General features: G+C 32.7%; 1 protein-coding gene across 2 annotated transcripts in view; it reads left to right on the top strand.

Annotated features, from left to right (window-relative positions):
• KLHL1 (kelch like family member 1) overlaps positions 1–17,215 on the top strand; it is a 370,292-nt gene that overhangs the window by 284,933 nt on the left and 68,144 nt on the right. For both annotated transcript variants that reach the window (XM_029210217.1, XM_029210216.1), the window contains one exon: positions 12,305–12,529. In XM_029210217.1, the coding sequence (XP_029066050.1) occupies positions 12,305–12,529 (225 nt within the window). The remainder of the gene's footprint in view (positions 1–12,304; positions 12,530–17,215) is intronic.

Raw genomic sequence — 17,215 nt, 5'->3', positions numbered from 1 at the left:
CCACTTGATGAGTGATGTTTACTTATTTTAGTAAAATTATAACAGAGCTGTGCGAGCCTTGTATTCTTTAGCAACATAATTAAGTATTCCATATGTTGGTGTTCCTCATATATATAATGAGAATAATATCACATACCTCTTTGAGATACCACGACAAATATCAAGACAAGGACACATGTAAAAAACTTAACTGAATGCTGACCCAATAAATAATGGTGGAGGTAATCTTTTGAAATGTTACATATTATTCAGTGCTGGCAAATTTTTTCACATTTAAAACTCTAGTTTTCAGGGTTAAGACTTTTACAGTTCACAGAACAAATCCAGCCAAGAAAGGTCTCATTAGTAAGCTTTTGACTTTTAGACAAATTTCCTTTTGAAAGGAAGTTAATGAACAACATGTGTATACCTATAAAAAATATAGTTATGATTTTACACATCTGATTTGCACATATATATTTTAACCCTATATATTAGCCATTGTTTTCTACATTTTATATGTATCAAAATTTCAATGTCAGTATCAATTTAATATTTATCAGATTAAAAGAATTTTAAAACAGCTATTATTTTTTACTATAATCAAATAAATATGTTTTATACCAATTATACAAATAGATTATGTTCACATATTATACTATTCTTAATCTTTACTTGATCTATTGTCATTACATTCTAGTCAGAGGTATTTTTTGTTGTACATAATTACAATTTCCTTTTAAGTGGTTTCTTTACAGGAATCTGTAAGGGTGACCATTGCCTAGGTCTACCTTTGAAGCATGGGCATGAATAATAATGGTTTCATATGTTTGGCAGTCTAATTATAATTCTATTAAATTAAACTAATTTTTATAGGTACTCACATGTTGAACAGAAAATGTGACTTTCTGATTGTTCTGTTAATATTACTTTTTTTCCCAAAATTAGGAAAATAAAATAGATTTTGTTGATTTTTTAAATCTCTGTCCCCCAAATTAGAAAGTACTAATTATGAAATTGGGTTACAATTGTATCCATTCTACTGCCAGTTCCCCAGCATTTCTTGGGTTCCCAGGTTATTAATTCATCCTTTTTGGATTATCTAATTCTGCTACAAATATTCACTGAATACCTACTAATCTCCAGTCACTGTTCTCAGTGCTGGTAAACCAAACAGCAGAAGTCCCTGGTCTGTTGTAGTTTAAATTATATTCAGCAGATTAAGAACAAATATACAAGTTAGTTTAGTTTATGCAATGACTAGTTATCAAGAAATATAACTAAAAGTAAAAAAAGGGGGATGGGAAGAACAGGAGAAGGGAACAGTGCTGCTATTTTTATGAAGGTTGGCTGAGAAAGGCCACCCTGATTAGTTAAATCTTATATACAAATTGCTATATGAAAATTTAATAAATGTTTTTCTAAAAGGAAGAGTTCTTTGATTTATTATGACCAATAAACATTTGTTGGGTGTCTTTTTCTCCAAATATTTATATTTTATTGGTATTTTAAGAGTAAGGACTGGCAAACAATGGACTAAAAGCCAAAGCTAATCCACCGGTTGTTCTGTATGGCTTTGGTTTATACATTATAAGAGTTGAAAATAATCAAACAAAGAATAATACTTCACGATGAATTTAGTGAATATTAGCATTTTGTAAAATTCAAATTTCAATGCCCATAAAATTTAATTGTGACTCACTCATTTGTTTGCCTATTGTCTACAGTTGCTTTCACTCTATAATGCCCATATGGTTGCAACAAAGAGACCCATAAGGAAACCCACAAAGACTGTTTTTTACTATCTGGCCCTTCATGGAAAAAAAAATTTCCAACCTCTGTTACTGCAGAAAATAAATCTCCATATCATATTTCTAGGAAACTTGTGGTGCCAAATGTATACTCCCTTGACCCAACTCTAATTTATTGGCAGCTGGAGTGGACAGTTTCTGTACATGTTTACAATGTCCCACCATAAGCAGCCTTCTGGTCTACCTGTTTATCCTCTTAGGAGCATTCTTTGAGGTGCTGGGAGCAAGCTCAGACTGCATGACCCTTACACAGGAAGCCCAGCTGTGCAAACAAAGCTCCAGGAGCCATCCTCAACCAACTGGGTATGGAAGTATGTGTATCTACTGTAATATCACTTTCAGTGTTCTCACCTTTTTCTTTATATGCTCCACTTAACTTCTTTGTTGGCAAATACTTTCTTCAATTATCTTTTTTTATTTTTAAATGACAGTGAGTTTATCATAGGAGACAAAAAAGCAACACAAGGGTCTGTGCATGAACTCAGCAACAGAAGTGCAATGACCAATCACCTGCAGACTTTGGAAAAAGTGAGGTGATTCGTTGCTGATCATGAGGTACATCTGTTGTTTAAGTAGTGATTTGTAGACTGAAGAGCTAGTAGCAAAGTTTGTATTTTATGCAGTTATTCACAGTTAATATGTTGTGGTAACTAAAATTGGGAGGGGCTGTTTTATTTAACTAAGCCATGGTGAATGAAATTTATTCACACCAGAACCATGCAAAGCTAGGACCGTCTATATTTGAGGAGATATTGTACAATCATACTGCAGAGGAAGAGGACTAGAATGTTAGGGTAGAAGACTGACAGGCACAAGTGTATGAATAAGAAGCCCTCCTTTGCTTTGGTTAAAGGGGAATCAAGATTCTGAGAGGCACTGATCTCTTCTTGACACAAGGCAGTCCCACTGTGCTGTCCTGCATCCAGCATGGCAGCAGGCAAGCAGAGGCCCCTCAAGCTTAGACTAAGGCATTTATAAGAGACTATTTAGTTCCAAAGAAAGAGTCAACAAAGAGTTAAAAGGTGAGAATCTTTCAAATTGATATATTTTAGAGGTAAAAGAGGGAAAAAAATAAGAAAACTGTATCATTACATTGTTCTGTTTATCTTATGCGTGCTAGCTGTGAACACCAATTGGAGCCTAAAGATATATATCAGGCATGCTGATGGCATGTCAAGACCACAATAGCAGTGACTCTTCCCTTAGATTGTGATTGACTGAGTGGACAGGAGAAAGAATTAAAACCATCCTTTATTCTACATGTTTGCATTGCCTCCTTGTTAACGGCTTTCTTGCAGCCACAGGTCAGTTACTGATTTTCATTAACAACCAGGTGTCTGATCAGACAGCTCTACATCTTTCATGTGAACTCAAAGCAAATTTTAATATAGCTAACAATAATAGGAATCTTGGTGAAAAAAAACGTAAAAGGAGAGAAAGCATTAATTCTTAACTATGAAGTAAAATTTTCCTTGAAATTATTTTATTGAATCATTTTATTATTGAGCATATATTATGGTGTTTGACTATTTAATGGGTACCTTGGATTTTCATAAATGTAAATTTTTTAAATTATCTAACTGTAGGGATGAACTGATATTTCTCTCTTTCTATTCAAAGGACTTGGCCAGATCATTTTATCCTGAATTTGTCTCATCACACTTTCCATCATTGCCTGTATTGTTGAAAGGCAAAAATGGAAATTGAAATAGGTGGAATTAACCATCTTGACCTGATTTTTACTCCTTGGCTTGAACTGAACAAACTGCACTATCAAGAACTTTTAAAAAACAGCTTTTCATACTGCAGTTCTACAACTGGATAATTTCTAAAGCATTTAGCTCAATAGTGATCATCATATGGCTTTAATAAAATGATTCACTTACGATACTGTGCCAGAGAAATCTAAGCATTTGCAGTTAGGTGGGGGAAATAACTTTAAAATACTGTATGACTTTTTCTGAAGAAGAGCAATATAATAAAAGAAAACTTATTCTTTCATATTTGCCCTTTTGAGGACTACTATTTAATGTCTGCCTCAGTAACTCCATTCAGTCACTTCAGTTCCACTTCAGTACGTTTTCATTGAACTTGAAATATATCATTGGAGATTATCATTTCAAGGTCATCAGTTTGCACCAAGCTGTAGAAGCAACTCAAAATTACGAATAACATCATGTCAGCCTAAACCCAGTTTGTTTTACAGACACAAAGAGTTTTCTTCTGGAATAGGTGTTGACTTATCAGGCTGCTAAGAGATATTTTGGGGAAGAACCATACTTCTTCCCCAAGGGTCTCAGGGGAAGAACAAAGTAAAGTCAAGGCAACTGCTTCCTTGACAGTCTTTAGAATCAGGAAAGATGCTCATGTGTTAAATTAAATTCTGGTTGTTTACATTGTTCTCAATGAGTCTGCAGACAAAGGACTTTCAGCTCCTAGAAGCTATGTTCTGTAATAAAGAGTGAAGGAAGGTTCTCTCAGTTAAAAATTGAATTGCTTGTCAGTGAAGTTTTCTTTCATGGGCTCATCTTCACTAGAAAGACACAAAGCTTAGTGACTATCTTGGCTGTAACCATTTCCAGTGTCTCTTCTGAGGATGGATCAGAGTTAAAATTATAAGTTAAATTCTTCAAAATTTAGTCTAGTAAAAACTTTATTTTGCCTTTTAGTGGTCAGAGGATTTGCACCACTTAACTGTACATTGTGTACATCTTTCAATGAATGCGGATTGAGTAATAAATTAGTGTATTATGATAAAATGTCATCATAATTATAAATTCTTTTTAGTGAGTACATTCTTTCTGATCAATCTCCCAGTGAATGTTCAATACATAAGTACATCCTTTTTCTAAATCAAGTCTCCTTTTACAGACCCACAGGGAAAAAAGCCTGTGTGTGTTTATGCATGTTTCATAAGTACTAGATCTTAATCCTCCAATGCGTGGTTCTTCTCTGTCAAAGAAAGAGAGAGTTCGCAGGGCTACCTCAGCTTACTTCCATGATAGAAACTCACAGAGAAGGAGAAGTAAAAGATTTAGACATGGGCTTCCCTGGTGGTGCAGTGGTTGAGAGTCTGCCTCCCGATGCAGGGAACACAGGTTCGTGCCCCGGTCCGGGAAGATCCCACATCCCGCGGAGCGGCTGGGCACGTGAGCCATGGCCGCTGAGCCTGCGTGTCCGGAGCCTGTGCTCCGCAGCGGGAGAGGCCACAACAGTGAGAGGCCCGAGTAGCGCAAAAACAAACAAACAAACAAAATATTTAGACATAAGTAGAAGTCACAGCATTTTCACCTGATGTGGTACTAATATAAACCCTCAATTTGAATAAACATTAGTAGGTCATAGAGAGCCTTCAATTAATATATCTTTGTAAGGGTGGGTGCTCATTTATGAAAAAGACAAAAATGTACTTTCCAAGAGTTTATAGTTTAGGTGGAGATCAATGAGCTCTCATGTTTTTTTACTATACTGATGAAAAGGCATTTGAGTGACTTTTGTTTGTGTCATACAGTCAGCAATACTACAACTAGAACTCAGTTGTCATAATAGTCATTTTTCCTTTCATTCACAAGTGCTGACATTTTCTTTCATTCAAAAAGGGTAGAAAAATTCTAATAAACATTATATGGAAAGTGTTTTGAGAAGTTTTTAAACTTTTCAAAAGGTTTTTAAGAAGTATCTTAAAAGAATATTTTAATAATAATATAAATAACAAGGGCTTGGTTTAATTTATGCAAATGTTAGTTATAAAAATAAATATTTAATTGGAAAATTTCAAGTAGTATGAGTTTATGTTCAGTGAACATTTATTAAGAAAATGAAAAAATAAAGTATACTTGTAATAATGTTTTAATATGTGTTCTTTTGCTATAAAGTTATTTTAATACATGAGCTTTTTACTGTAAAAAAGGTGGCTTAGTAATAATGATAGAAATAATAGCTACAAGCTTTGAGTTACTTTTTTAAAGTCTCTTTCCTATGACATCTTTAGCAACACCAAAAACTGCTTTTAAAAATAATGAATTAGTATTTTAATAGCAGAACTAAAATGTATTTATGGCAAACTCTTTAAAATAGGAAGCTACAAATCAAAAATTCAACTCCCTCCATTTCCTAAATGCTCCATGTATTTTATTACACACACACACACACACACACACTTCACACCTCCCATAATAGTTGCATTGATTTAATATCAACCAGTTGGTTTTGATGTGAATATCAAAATTATACATTTTCTAAATTTTTTGTAAATTTAATGATTATTAAGATTATTAATAAATTATTAAGATTATTTAATAAAATTATTATTTAATTTTAGGAAAGCTTAAGTAAATCTTTCAACATTTACATGGTATTCATATTGATTTTCTATTAATTCCTGCTAATTTCATTAGTGTATTCCTATTTTAATGTTTCTAATTTACTTCTTGATTTATACAAGCTTTTTACATATCAAGAAAATTCACTCCTTGTTATATTTTTAAAACACTTTTGTTGTTAATGTTCTCAGTCTTCGGATTTTTTAAATTGGTTTTTTTTTGATGTAGCTATATTTTATATTGAGGTGATTAGTGATCATATATATATATATATATATATATATATATATATATATTTACTTTAAAATTTCTGGGTCTCATGCTTTCCCTCATGGACTTTTGATCTTAAGCTCACCTAGAAGTGAAAGTTCATCAACTACATTTTCATCTTCTAGGATGTTTAAAGTTGTAGTAGAGTGTGACCGAAGGCAGGTTACTTAAAATCCCCGTCCCTGTTAATGCATGTGGAGCCCTGAGAAAAGAACCACACATATGCTAGTTCTGTGGAACTGTGTGCTGTGCTCTAGCCCTGTCTCACCTAAACCTCATTCTGGTGTAACAAGTAAGGCAGGACTCTAAGTTATTTATTTTTCTCCAGAGGACAACTGGTTATCTTAACACTATTTATTTGAATAATAAAATGTTTTTTCACTGATTTGAACAGCCATTTTTACTATATTATACTCACATGTATTAGAGTTATTTCTGGCTTTCTTTTCATATTTATTAATATAGCCATTTTCATTCATAATAAAGCCATCTTTTTAAAATCTCTAGTTACACAATACTTTTTAATATCTGGTAGGCCATTTTTTCCTCAAGATTCCTTTGCATTGGAGATTGTCTGGCTTTTAAAAATGTATATCCTAATATTTGACTTTCAAATTTCCAGAGAAACACAAGTATAATTTTATAAATACCTTGTACAAATATTATTATATAAATTGTGATTATAAGATAATAATTATCATTTGCACAATAACAAACCATCTCATTCAAAATTAGTATGATTCTTTGTATTCATTCAAACTGACATTATTCAACAGAGTTTTACTTTTTTTCTTTATCTAGATTTGTAACCTATTTTGCTGATTTTATTTTTAGATAATTTACTTTTAGTGGTGCATTTAAGTAGGTTCTTCTGTTCTGTACACAATCTGGTTATTTTCATTTTTAAAAATTGCATGGATTTTTGTATTTTACTTATTTGCCAACTTCCAGAAATTTTATTTTTTTCTAAGATTTTAAAGATAATAATTTTTAATTATTAAGGTGGACTGTTACATGAAATACAAATAATTAAAATGATATTCCATACTTTTGTTTCCCTTGGTTATGAGCCAAGAAGTTGGCATCCTTTTGTATTTCTTGATTTTAGTGAAATTAGTATAAACTAAACAAAATGCTTGGTTTTTGAGATGTATATACATACTTCAAAATCTAGCATTAAGCTTAATGATATATATACATTTATATCTCTATACAAATCTTCAACTTATGATGGGATTACATGTTGATAACCCCACTGCAAGTTTAAAGTATAGTAAGTTGAAAATTCATTTAATACACCTAACTTACAGAACATCAGAGCTTAGCCAAGCCCACCGTAAACATTCTCAGAACACTTACATTAGCCTACAGTTGGGCAGAATCATCTGACACAAAGCCTATTTTATAGTATAGTGTTGGAAATCTTATGTAGTTTTTTGAATACTGTCTGAAAGTGAAAAACAGAATGGCTGTAAGGGTTATCAGTTGTTTACTCTCGTGATCACATGGCTGACTGGGAGCTGCAGCTCACTGTCCTGCCCACCTTCACAAGAGAGTATTGTACTGCATATTGCTGGCCCGGGAAAGATTAAAATTCGAAATTCGACTTACAATTTCGATCAAATACATATCACTTCCACACCATCATAAGTCAGAGAATTCATAAGTCAAACCATTGAAAGTCGGGGACTGTCTGTACATAGCTATTTATCAGTTTATTATCATTTTACAAATATTTATACTGGGGGGATGTAGAATTTCATTGGTTGTTTATTTGGTGCACATGAAAGTATTTTGATGATTATGAAATGTTACAATGCCATCCTAATAAAATATAACGAATTATCTAAAAAGTAAGGACATTTATTTGTGCTTGAAAAATATTTTCTCTGCAATAATACTTTTTATATAAGTGTAAGAATGTTATCTCGAAGTTATATTTTTCATAAGTATGTAGATACATGAAAGACAATGAAAATTTTATTCTATGAAAAATTCAAGAAATAAGTAATTTTTATAATAATACCTTCTTTAAAGCTTGATGTCTTATTTTAAGTATCATGAAACATATCTTTTGCTTTAAAAAATTTTCAGAATCCTTCTCAATATTTACTGTTTTTTAAAAAAGAATACATCTGACTAATTTAACCTTTTCCAAATGATTTGATGGCACCAGGATCACCATTATTATTGGGCCAAAATGTTCTTTAGTCATTATATAATGTGTTTTTTTAAATAGCTATAAATAATTGTTCTATTTGAGTTAAAACAATATTTCTTTTTTCTGGTTACTCCTTCACTATCAGCTATTGCTACTTTCAACTCCCCCAGGTCATTTTGACTTGTAGGTTTGTAAAAAGTCTTGAAAATCAAGTAACTAAACTTATTAACATTGTATTAAAATTATAGTAAAAAGGCTCTGTGAGAATACCTGAGGTCCTTTCTGTTGAGTTGAAGAAGAGCTTTACCTTCTTTATTGGATATTTTTGTGACATCTGTTTTGTCTGTTCAGAAAACTCCTATCATTTTATTCTGTGTTGTGTTCAAGATAAGTAAGATTGTTAATTATTTGAATTATAGATATGGAATAAGTCCTACTGTCTGTAATGCCAAAATAGAATGTGCAAGTATTAATTCCTATTTTTCTTCTCCAAATAATCACATTTGGCTCTATGAATGAACAACTCCAAAGAGACCCAGAACCACACTTTAATAACATCTTGACCACTTATTCTCCGTTTTATATTTTGAGAAAGGAGCCTGCTATTTGTTTGTCATGAGGAAATCATTTTTGTAGTCATATTGTATCTAATACCTTCTAGTTATGTTATTGAACTTGGAAAACAGATACTTTATAAATTTTTAAAATGCAAATTAAAGTAAACTCTATTGCTGCTGTAACACATTGCCATAAAGACCTTTGTAAAACAAGTGCCATCTTTTAGCTCACAGTAGGTCAGAAGTCCAGGAAAGCACATCTGGATTCTCTGCTCAAGATCTCAAAAGGCTGAAAACAAGGGGTTGGCGAGGCTGTGTTCTCATCTGCAGCTGGAGGCCATTTTCCAAGGTCATTCAGATTATTGACAGAGAGTTTATGAAAGCAGTCTGGATGCTATTGTGCCTGCAGTCACACATTTTAGAGTTGTGCCTCTGCTTTGCAGGCATTTGAGATAACTAGAGATGGTTTCATGAACCCGAGAGTAACTATGTCTTAAAATAAACTTTCCTTTTTTATTTCTTTCGACTGTATTACTTACCAGCACAGTAGCCCACTCTTGTTCATATTCTGCTTTTAATTTATGTAATGACAAATATTGCCTTTACTTTAAGGAGCAGCTCAGAGTAACATTGCTCAGAGAGAATGGCTTTGTCCTTCTTCCTCTAACTCAGGAAACCACCAAGGGGATACATACACTCTTATAAGCAAAAGAAAACAGCAGAACTCACAAACAAACAGATACATTTTTAAAAGTATAATACAGTTGGGAAGTTTATAGAGACAACTAATGAAGTATGCTGGTGAGAAAATACCTTAAAGAATATTATCACTAATAACTTGCATTAAAAAAAGAGCAAGCATATTTTTAAGTTTGTGATCATTAAAAACTAGACAAAACATTTATATTACAGTCTGAATAAGAAAATAATCAACTTATTGATTACTATAAGTAAGCTCTACAAATCAAGAAATCTTTGTTTTGTATTATGAAACTATTTTTGACTAAGCAAAATTGAAGAGTGGAGTGAAAATAGATCTTCTCTAGAGCCTCCTGAAAGAAAAGAAAGCCCTGCCAACACCCTGATTTTAGCACAAAACGTAATTTGAACTTCTGACCTCCAGAACTGTAAGATAATAAATACATGTTTGTTAAACTGCTAAATTTGAGATAATTTTTCTCAGCAGACGTAGTAAATTAACACAGCTTCTAAATTAAAAAAAAAAAAAAAGGAAAACAGGAATGCACTCCTATTTCTGATGTAGCAACTTTAGCATAAAATGTATAGTTCACCTCTGAAAACTGCAGCTAGAGGAAAAACACTGTAAAAGTAAAAAATCCTGCCATGTGTTGAGGTTGAAGACACATCTAGCTTGTTTCAATGAAACTTTGAAACTCAAATCAAGTCCTCACTTTCCCCTTTGAACACCAACACCTTTTATTGCTCAGAGGCCCTTAACCTCACACATTCTCAATGATTTTCTCTGAGAAGGATGAATGTACCTTAAACACCATGCAAAGAATTTGACCAAGGTTTTGGAGAAGAAAGTGGTGGAAGATATTTATTTCCAGACCTGCAAATATGTGTCTCTTGGGATTGTGTTAATTAGGATTAGGTTACACTATTTCTTCTGCCATGATTTGTCAAGAGTTAGTCATAAGAGAGAGGTATTTGCATACAACTCTTAATTTTTAGTTAGACATTCATGGAATCCCAATGCTATCAAGCTTTGAGAATTCACATGACTTTGAAATTATTTAACACTTTAGTTCCCCTTGGAATTTCAATTTGTACATATTTGAATAAAACATTTAACATATCAATAAAACATAATAAATACATTTAAGCATAAAAGAAGCACTTTTGTTTAAATAATTTATCTTATGTTACTAAACAGTATCAAATGACTTTTATGAATATTCCAGTTTATTTTTACTCTAAAAATAATAATAGTCTTATAATACTTAATGTTTAGTTGTATGAAAATTAGCTCATATATTTAATAACTTCAAAAAAACAGATTTAATTCATCCTAACTCAGCATTTATATTATTACAGCTTTGTCACTTTTGAATAAAAATTGAGCATAAATTATACAATTTTACTTCAATTAGCAAAACTTTTCCTGCCAAGTTGTTTATATTTATTTAGTTCATTGCTGGTTATGTTCTACAGAGTAAATGAGTCCCCTGAGGAATGTCTTCCCTAGTTTGCAAACTTGTAATACATTACAAGTAAAATGATCTTTAGTGCATAAGTGAAAGTACCCAAGAATGTTGACTTGTAAATGTCAGGATATTTAATCACTGAAAATGAAACATAACTGAATGTGAGTGTAAACATTAAGATCAAACACTGAAGCAAGATCAGTGTTTGCTGGTTTATATTTTATCATATAAACAGTTGTGAACTAGTTCAAGGTGAATGTTTTTAATGTGAAATGTTTAACTGAATCCCTTAAAACACACCTCATCAGCAATTTAGCTTATTCTTTCGATTTCTATTTTATTAGTCAGATTTACTACATTTCTCAAATTTATACATAAAAAGCTTTTAGGAAAGATAAGCTATTTTGTTTAGAGATTCTAAGAGTTGATAAAGATAGAAGATCATTTTGTCTCTAAATTCTATTGCTATTCCCCGAATGCATTTTTTTAAAAATAAGGTTTAAAAAAAAGCACAGCTGACATTTGTTTACATATCTTAAAATTGACTTTTAAACCCTTCTGCTATTTAAGGCATAAGACAAATTTAAAGAGAAATTTGGTAAAGAATTTATGAACTTCTCTTCACTTTAAGAAATTATACAGATAATATACATAGCTTAGCTATTTAAAAGGGCTTTAATAAATGTCTTTTCAAGCTAGAATTATGTTGCATTTTTTATAGCAAACAGTGATAAAGGGAAGTTGTAAAATCTACCCACAGAACTATGTCATGCCCAACAATGATTCTATTGTATCAATAGTTTAGCATGAGACCATTATGTAATTCAAACAAGCTGAACATATGTGTCTACTTTAATCATTAGTGTCTGCCAAGAAGAGAAAATAAAGTACTTGTTTCTTTTTTCTGCCATTTTTTTTCTTCAAGAAAAATGAACATGACAAGAATGTTTTTGCATCATAATTTGTACAGTGTCTTGGGAAGATTCTTTGTTGGATTAGTAGTAAATGGTGACTATGTGATTTTATGTTTTATCAGGAGCTACAACCATAGAGAAATATGACCTCAGAACAAATTTGTGGATCCAGGCAGGGATGATGAACGGCAGGAGACTGCAGTTTGGTGTGGCTGTTATTGATGACAAACTCTTTGTAATTGGAGGTCGAGATGGTTTAAAGACATTGAACAGTGTTGAATGTTACAACCCCAAAACCAAGACTTGGACTGTCTTACCACCAATGTCAACACATAGGCATGGTCTAGGTAAGATTCTTACTTTATTGATATTATTTTTAGAAAATATTTTATTGATAGTAAAAGTGTATGCTAAAATATATTATTACTGTCATCAATTATCATTAACTTTAGGTAAATTGTGGGCTTATTTGGAGCATATATATGTTTTTAATTCTTGATATTTTCCTGTGTTGACCAATATGCAATAAACTGTTGAGAGTGATGTTAAATATACCAAGATGAGTAGATATCAAGTTATTCTCAAAGTTTTCACAGTCTGATATTCATACAACATGTAAAATTCTTTTGGTATGAAGAAAAAAATTCAGAACTATCATGGAGAGACCAGAGTAATGCAGCCTAGAGGAAGAAACAGTTAATGTGAATTGAGGAAAACTTAAGGTGGCTCGATCCCACATTACTGGACAGACAAATCTAGCTATATTTTTGCACTTAATTGATTCCACCTTGAAAGGTCCATGGAGAGCGGGCAACACAGGTTTAGAAAAAGAGTGACACATCAATAGGCAACAGGGTTCAATATGATAGGATTCAATCGATCTCTACTACGGAGTAACTTGGAGATGGGGAGAACTGTATTTGGATTCAGAAGTTCTGGGTGTGAGTTTTGAATCTACCATTTGATATTGTCATGATTAGGCCCAGCAGTTAAACTATGAGCCTCCGTTTCCTGATTTGCCACCATTTCCCGATGATGATAATGAATATGAAATCACTTGTAACTTGTAAAGTCCTATACAAATATTTGAAAAAAATAGTAATTTAATAAAGATAGTTCCTGAATTTGTACTTCTTGTTATATGGATTGTAAGAAGTGCTAATTAGTTTCTTTGAAGACCTGAAATAGGCCAGACAGTTGACTAAGTACCTTTCATATATGTAGAAATACACATTAGAAAGATATTGAAGTTTAATTACAAACGTACTGATTTAGACATTCATAGGTAAGCAAAATCATAGAGCATTTCAAAAACAAATATTGATACTTCAACTTTGAGCTCTTCAGCACTGCATTTCTTATTCTTGTCTGCTATCATCTAAGAAAACTTTTAAAATGAAAATAAAATAGCTCTGAACTAAAGCAACTTACCTTTCTGTTCTTCTGGTTTACCTCCTCTTTCTTCAGTTTGCTCATTAGCAAAATTAAGGAATAGTAATAAATGTTTGGGAACTTTTTCAAGCTCTAAAATTTGTGTTTTAAATAAAAATTGTATAAATACTTTAAATCATATAGCCCCCAATTATAATATGGAAAATATGAACAGCAAATCATTTTTCCCAGGTAATATTATATAAAAGTTTTCTTATATTTTTTTTTCAAATATATTGAAGAATTTTGGCTTTTGTGTCCATGTAAAAGCTCTATGTATTGCTTTTATTAGCAAGCTATCTAACTACCTATGTTCCTGTTTGGGGGAAATATAGAGAATAAACACACTGGATTGGAATTTTTGGAATTTAATGTCTTTCTTCCTTTTTTAGACAATTCAGTTCCTTTCTATTAAGGAATTCTAAAGTTCAATTACGTAGGATATTTGTATATCAAGAGAACATACTTGAAAAAGTTTCACCAAAAATACACCTTAAGTGGTATAATTTTAGATGTTTAAAGTATATAAGGTTATGGTTTGCCTCAAATCCTATCACATAGGCTGCTGACCCTTTAGGAACCAGTGCTGAGCAAGATGGTAATCTTAGATACTGTCTTTTAGTCTGTCTGATTTGGTAAAGAATCCATTGTGGAAGTAAGGATGTATAGAAAATTATATGACCCAAGTATCAAACACATCTGATATATAATACAGCATTTCTCACAAATTTTAGTGACCCAATACCAACTCTAGTAGTCCACTATTTTCATGCTTAAGCCTCTCTTGTTTATCTTCTGCTTCAGTTCCATTATCAAATAGCTCACCTCTTCTCCATATCTCATGCTATTGACTTCCTCTGTGATTTACTTCCTAATGGTTATTGCTTCCTGTCAGTACTTTTTAAATTCTCTACTACAGTACTCCCCAAGATCATACCTGATTGAGTTAATAGGTAAAATTATGGCATAGGGCATCATTTCTTGGGACAATTATCAGCTCAAAGTGCCTCATAGATTGCTAGCAATGTCCAGTACATAGAAAACTGCCTTTGACTTGGATGCCAATCCAAGGTCAAATTAGTTGAAGCCAGACTGACAGCAAAGTCTTGTCATCAACAAATTATGGCAAGATCTGCAAGGACACAGCTGATTCACTGCCTGGCAGTGTGCAAGATACAATAGCTCTTTTGAAGAGAACAATATGGCATAGGAAAAAGAACACAAATCAAAATTTCCTCCAAGTTATTCCCCCAAGGCAGTGCCATGAATTTTTGTCTCACTCAGGAAGTAACAACTGACTCTGCTTCTCTAATCACTATACGATGACTCTTCCTTCAGTGTAATAACCAATATTGGGTTTGAGTGTAAACCATCGGTACTAGTCTTTTATTTGTTCAGAAACTAGAATGTACCTTTTTATTTGCCATAGTTAAAAAATACCTACCTTGTGGTATGCAGTGAGATTGCAATATTGTCTATGTATCCCATATTATACATTCAAGTGACAAGGAGCTAGACTTTAAAGTGAAATTTTAAAATATAAAATAAAAACTCAAAATAATTTATTTGACCTATATAGATTTCCCCCAACTTGATTTCTTTGAAAAAAAAAAATCCTGGGCTTCCCTGGTGGCACAGTGGTTGAGAGTCTGTCTGCCGTTGCAGGGGACACGGGTTCGTGCCCTGGTCCGGGAAGATCCCACATGCCGCGGAGCGGCTGGGCCCGTGAGCCATGGCCACTGAGCCTGTGCGTCCAGAGCCTGTGCTCCACAACGGGAGAGGCCACAACAGTGAGAGGCCCTCATATTGCAAAAAAAGAATAATAATAAAAAAAAACTTTACGTGATTATGCGAGAAAGCCACGTGAGTTCTTCTGTTGCTAAGGTTGAATATGTGGCCAAAAATTTTTCATAGCAACCAGTAAATGAAGAACACTTCTTGTGCTGGATAAAATAACATATAAAATTGTACTCATGTTAAGTCTGTGATATCAGGGAGTAACGCATTTATCTAGAGAATGAATAATTAAGACTACATTTGTCTCAATATGCTGAGTTTTTATTTTAGCATTATGTCTTTGGAACACATAATTCTATATATCATGTCTTCTTTCCCACCACACTTTATAGTGTATAAAATTGAAAAAGGCATTACTACAATCCACTGTTTGCAATTGTCATTTTAAGACAAATTGATAAAACAGGTATATAGCTAGTATATATTATGGGTTTTCTATATGCCATGCTCCATGTTGTATGATAAATATATGGTAGGGGTTGTTTTATTTTTGTTTGTTTAATTTTTAATTGAGATAAAATTAAGTGTTAAAGTATAGAATTGAGTACTTTTGAGTCTATTTACAGAATTGTGTAGCCATCACCACTATCAAACTCCAAAACATTTTTATCATCCTGAAAAACAACCTTGTAACCAATAGTAGTCGTTTGTCATTGCCCCATCTCCCTACACCCCTTAGCAAAAATTAATTTATTTTCTGTCTCTATGGAATTGTCAATTTTGGATATTTCATATAAACAGAATCATATTTTGTGGCTTTTTGTGTATGGTTTCTCTCACATAACGTAAGATTTTTCAAGGTTCATCAGTTTCATATCGTGTATCAGTACTTCATTATTTTTCTGATTGAATAATATTCCACTGTAAGGATTTGCCACATTTTTTTTAAACATCTTTATTGGAGTATAATTGCTTTAAAATGGTGTGTTAATTTCTGCTTTATAACAAAGTAATTCAACTATATATATACATATATCTCCATATCTCCTCCCTCTTGCACCAGCCTCTCGCCTTCCCTATCTCACTCCTTTAGGTAGTCACAAAGCACCGAGCTGATCTACCTGTGCTATGCAGCTGCTCCCCACTAGCTATCTATTTTACATTTGGTAATATATATAAGTCCATGCCACTCTTTCACTTTGTCCCAGTTTACACTTCCTCCTCTCTGTGTCCTCAAGCCCATTATATATATCTGCATATTTATTCCTGTCCTGCCCTAGGTTCTTCAGAACCTTTTTTTTTTTTTTTTAAGATACCATATATATGTGTTAGCATGCGATATTTGTTTTTCTCTTTCTGATTTACTTCACTCTGTACGACAGACTCTAGGTCCATCCACCTCACTACAAATAACTCAATATCGTTTCTTTTTATGGCTGAGTAATATTCCATTGTTTATATGTGCCACATCTTCTTTATTCATTTGTCTGTCAATGGACACTTAGGTTACTTCCATGTCCTGGCTATTGTAAATAGAGCTGCAATGAACATTGTGGTACATGGCTCTTTTTGAATTATGGTTTTCTCAGGGTATATGTCAAGTAGTGGGGTTGTTGGGTTATATGGTAGTTCTATTCTTAGGTTTTTAAGGAATCTCTATACTGTTCTCCAGAGTGGTGGTATCAATTTACATTCCCACCAACAGTGCAAGAGGGTTCCCTTTTCTCCACACCCTCTCCGGCATTTATTGTTTGTAGATGTTTTGGTGGTGGCCATTCTGACTGGTGTGAGGTGATACCTCATTGTAGTTTTGATTTTCACTTCTCTAATGATTAATGATGTTGAACATCCTGTCATGTGTTTGT

Source organism: Monodon monoceros, unplaced genomic scaffold (assembly GCF_005190385.1).
Source record: "Monodon monoceros isolate NGI ecotype Baffin Bay Population unplaced genomic scaffold, NGI_Narwhal_1 Super_Scaffold_8, whole genome shotgun sequence".
Taxonomy (NCBI): Eukaryota; Metazoa; Chordata; class Mammalia; order Artiodactyla; family Monodontidae; genus Monodon; species Monodon monoceros.
This window is presented reverse-complemented; position numbering and strand designations above follow the sequence as displayed.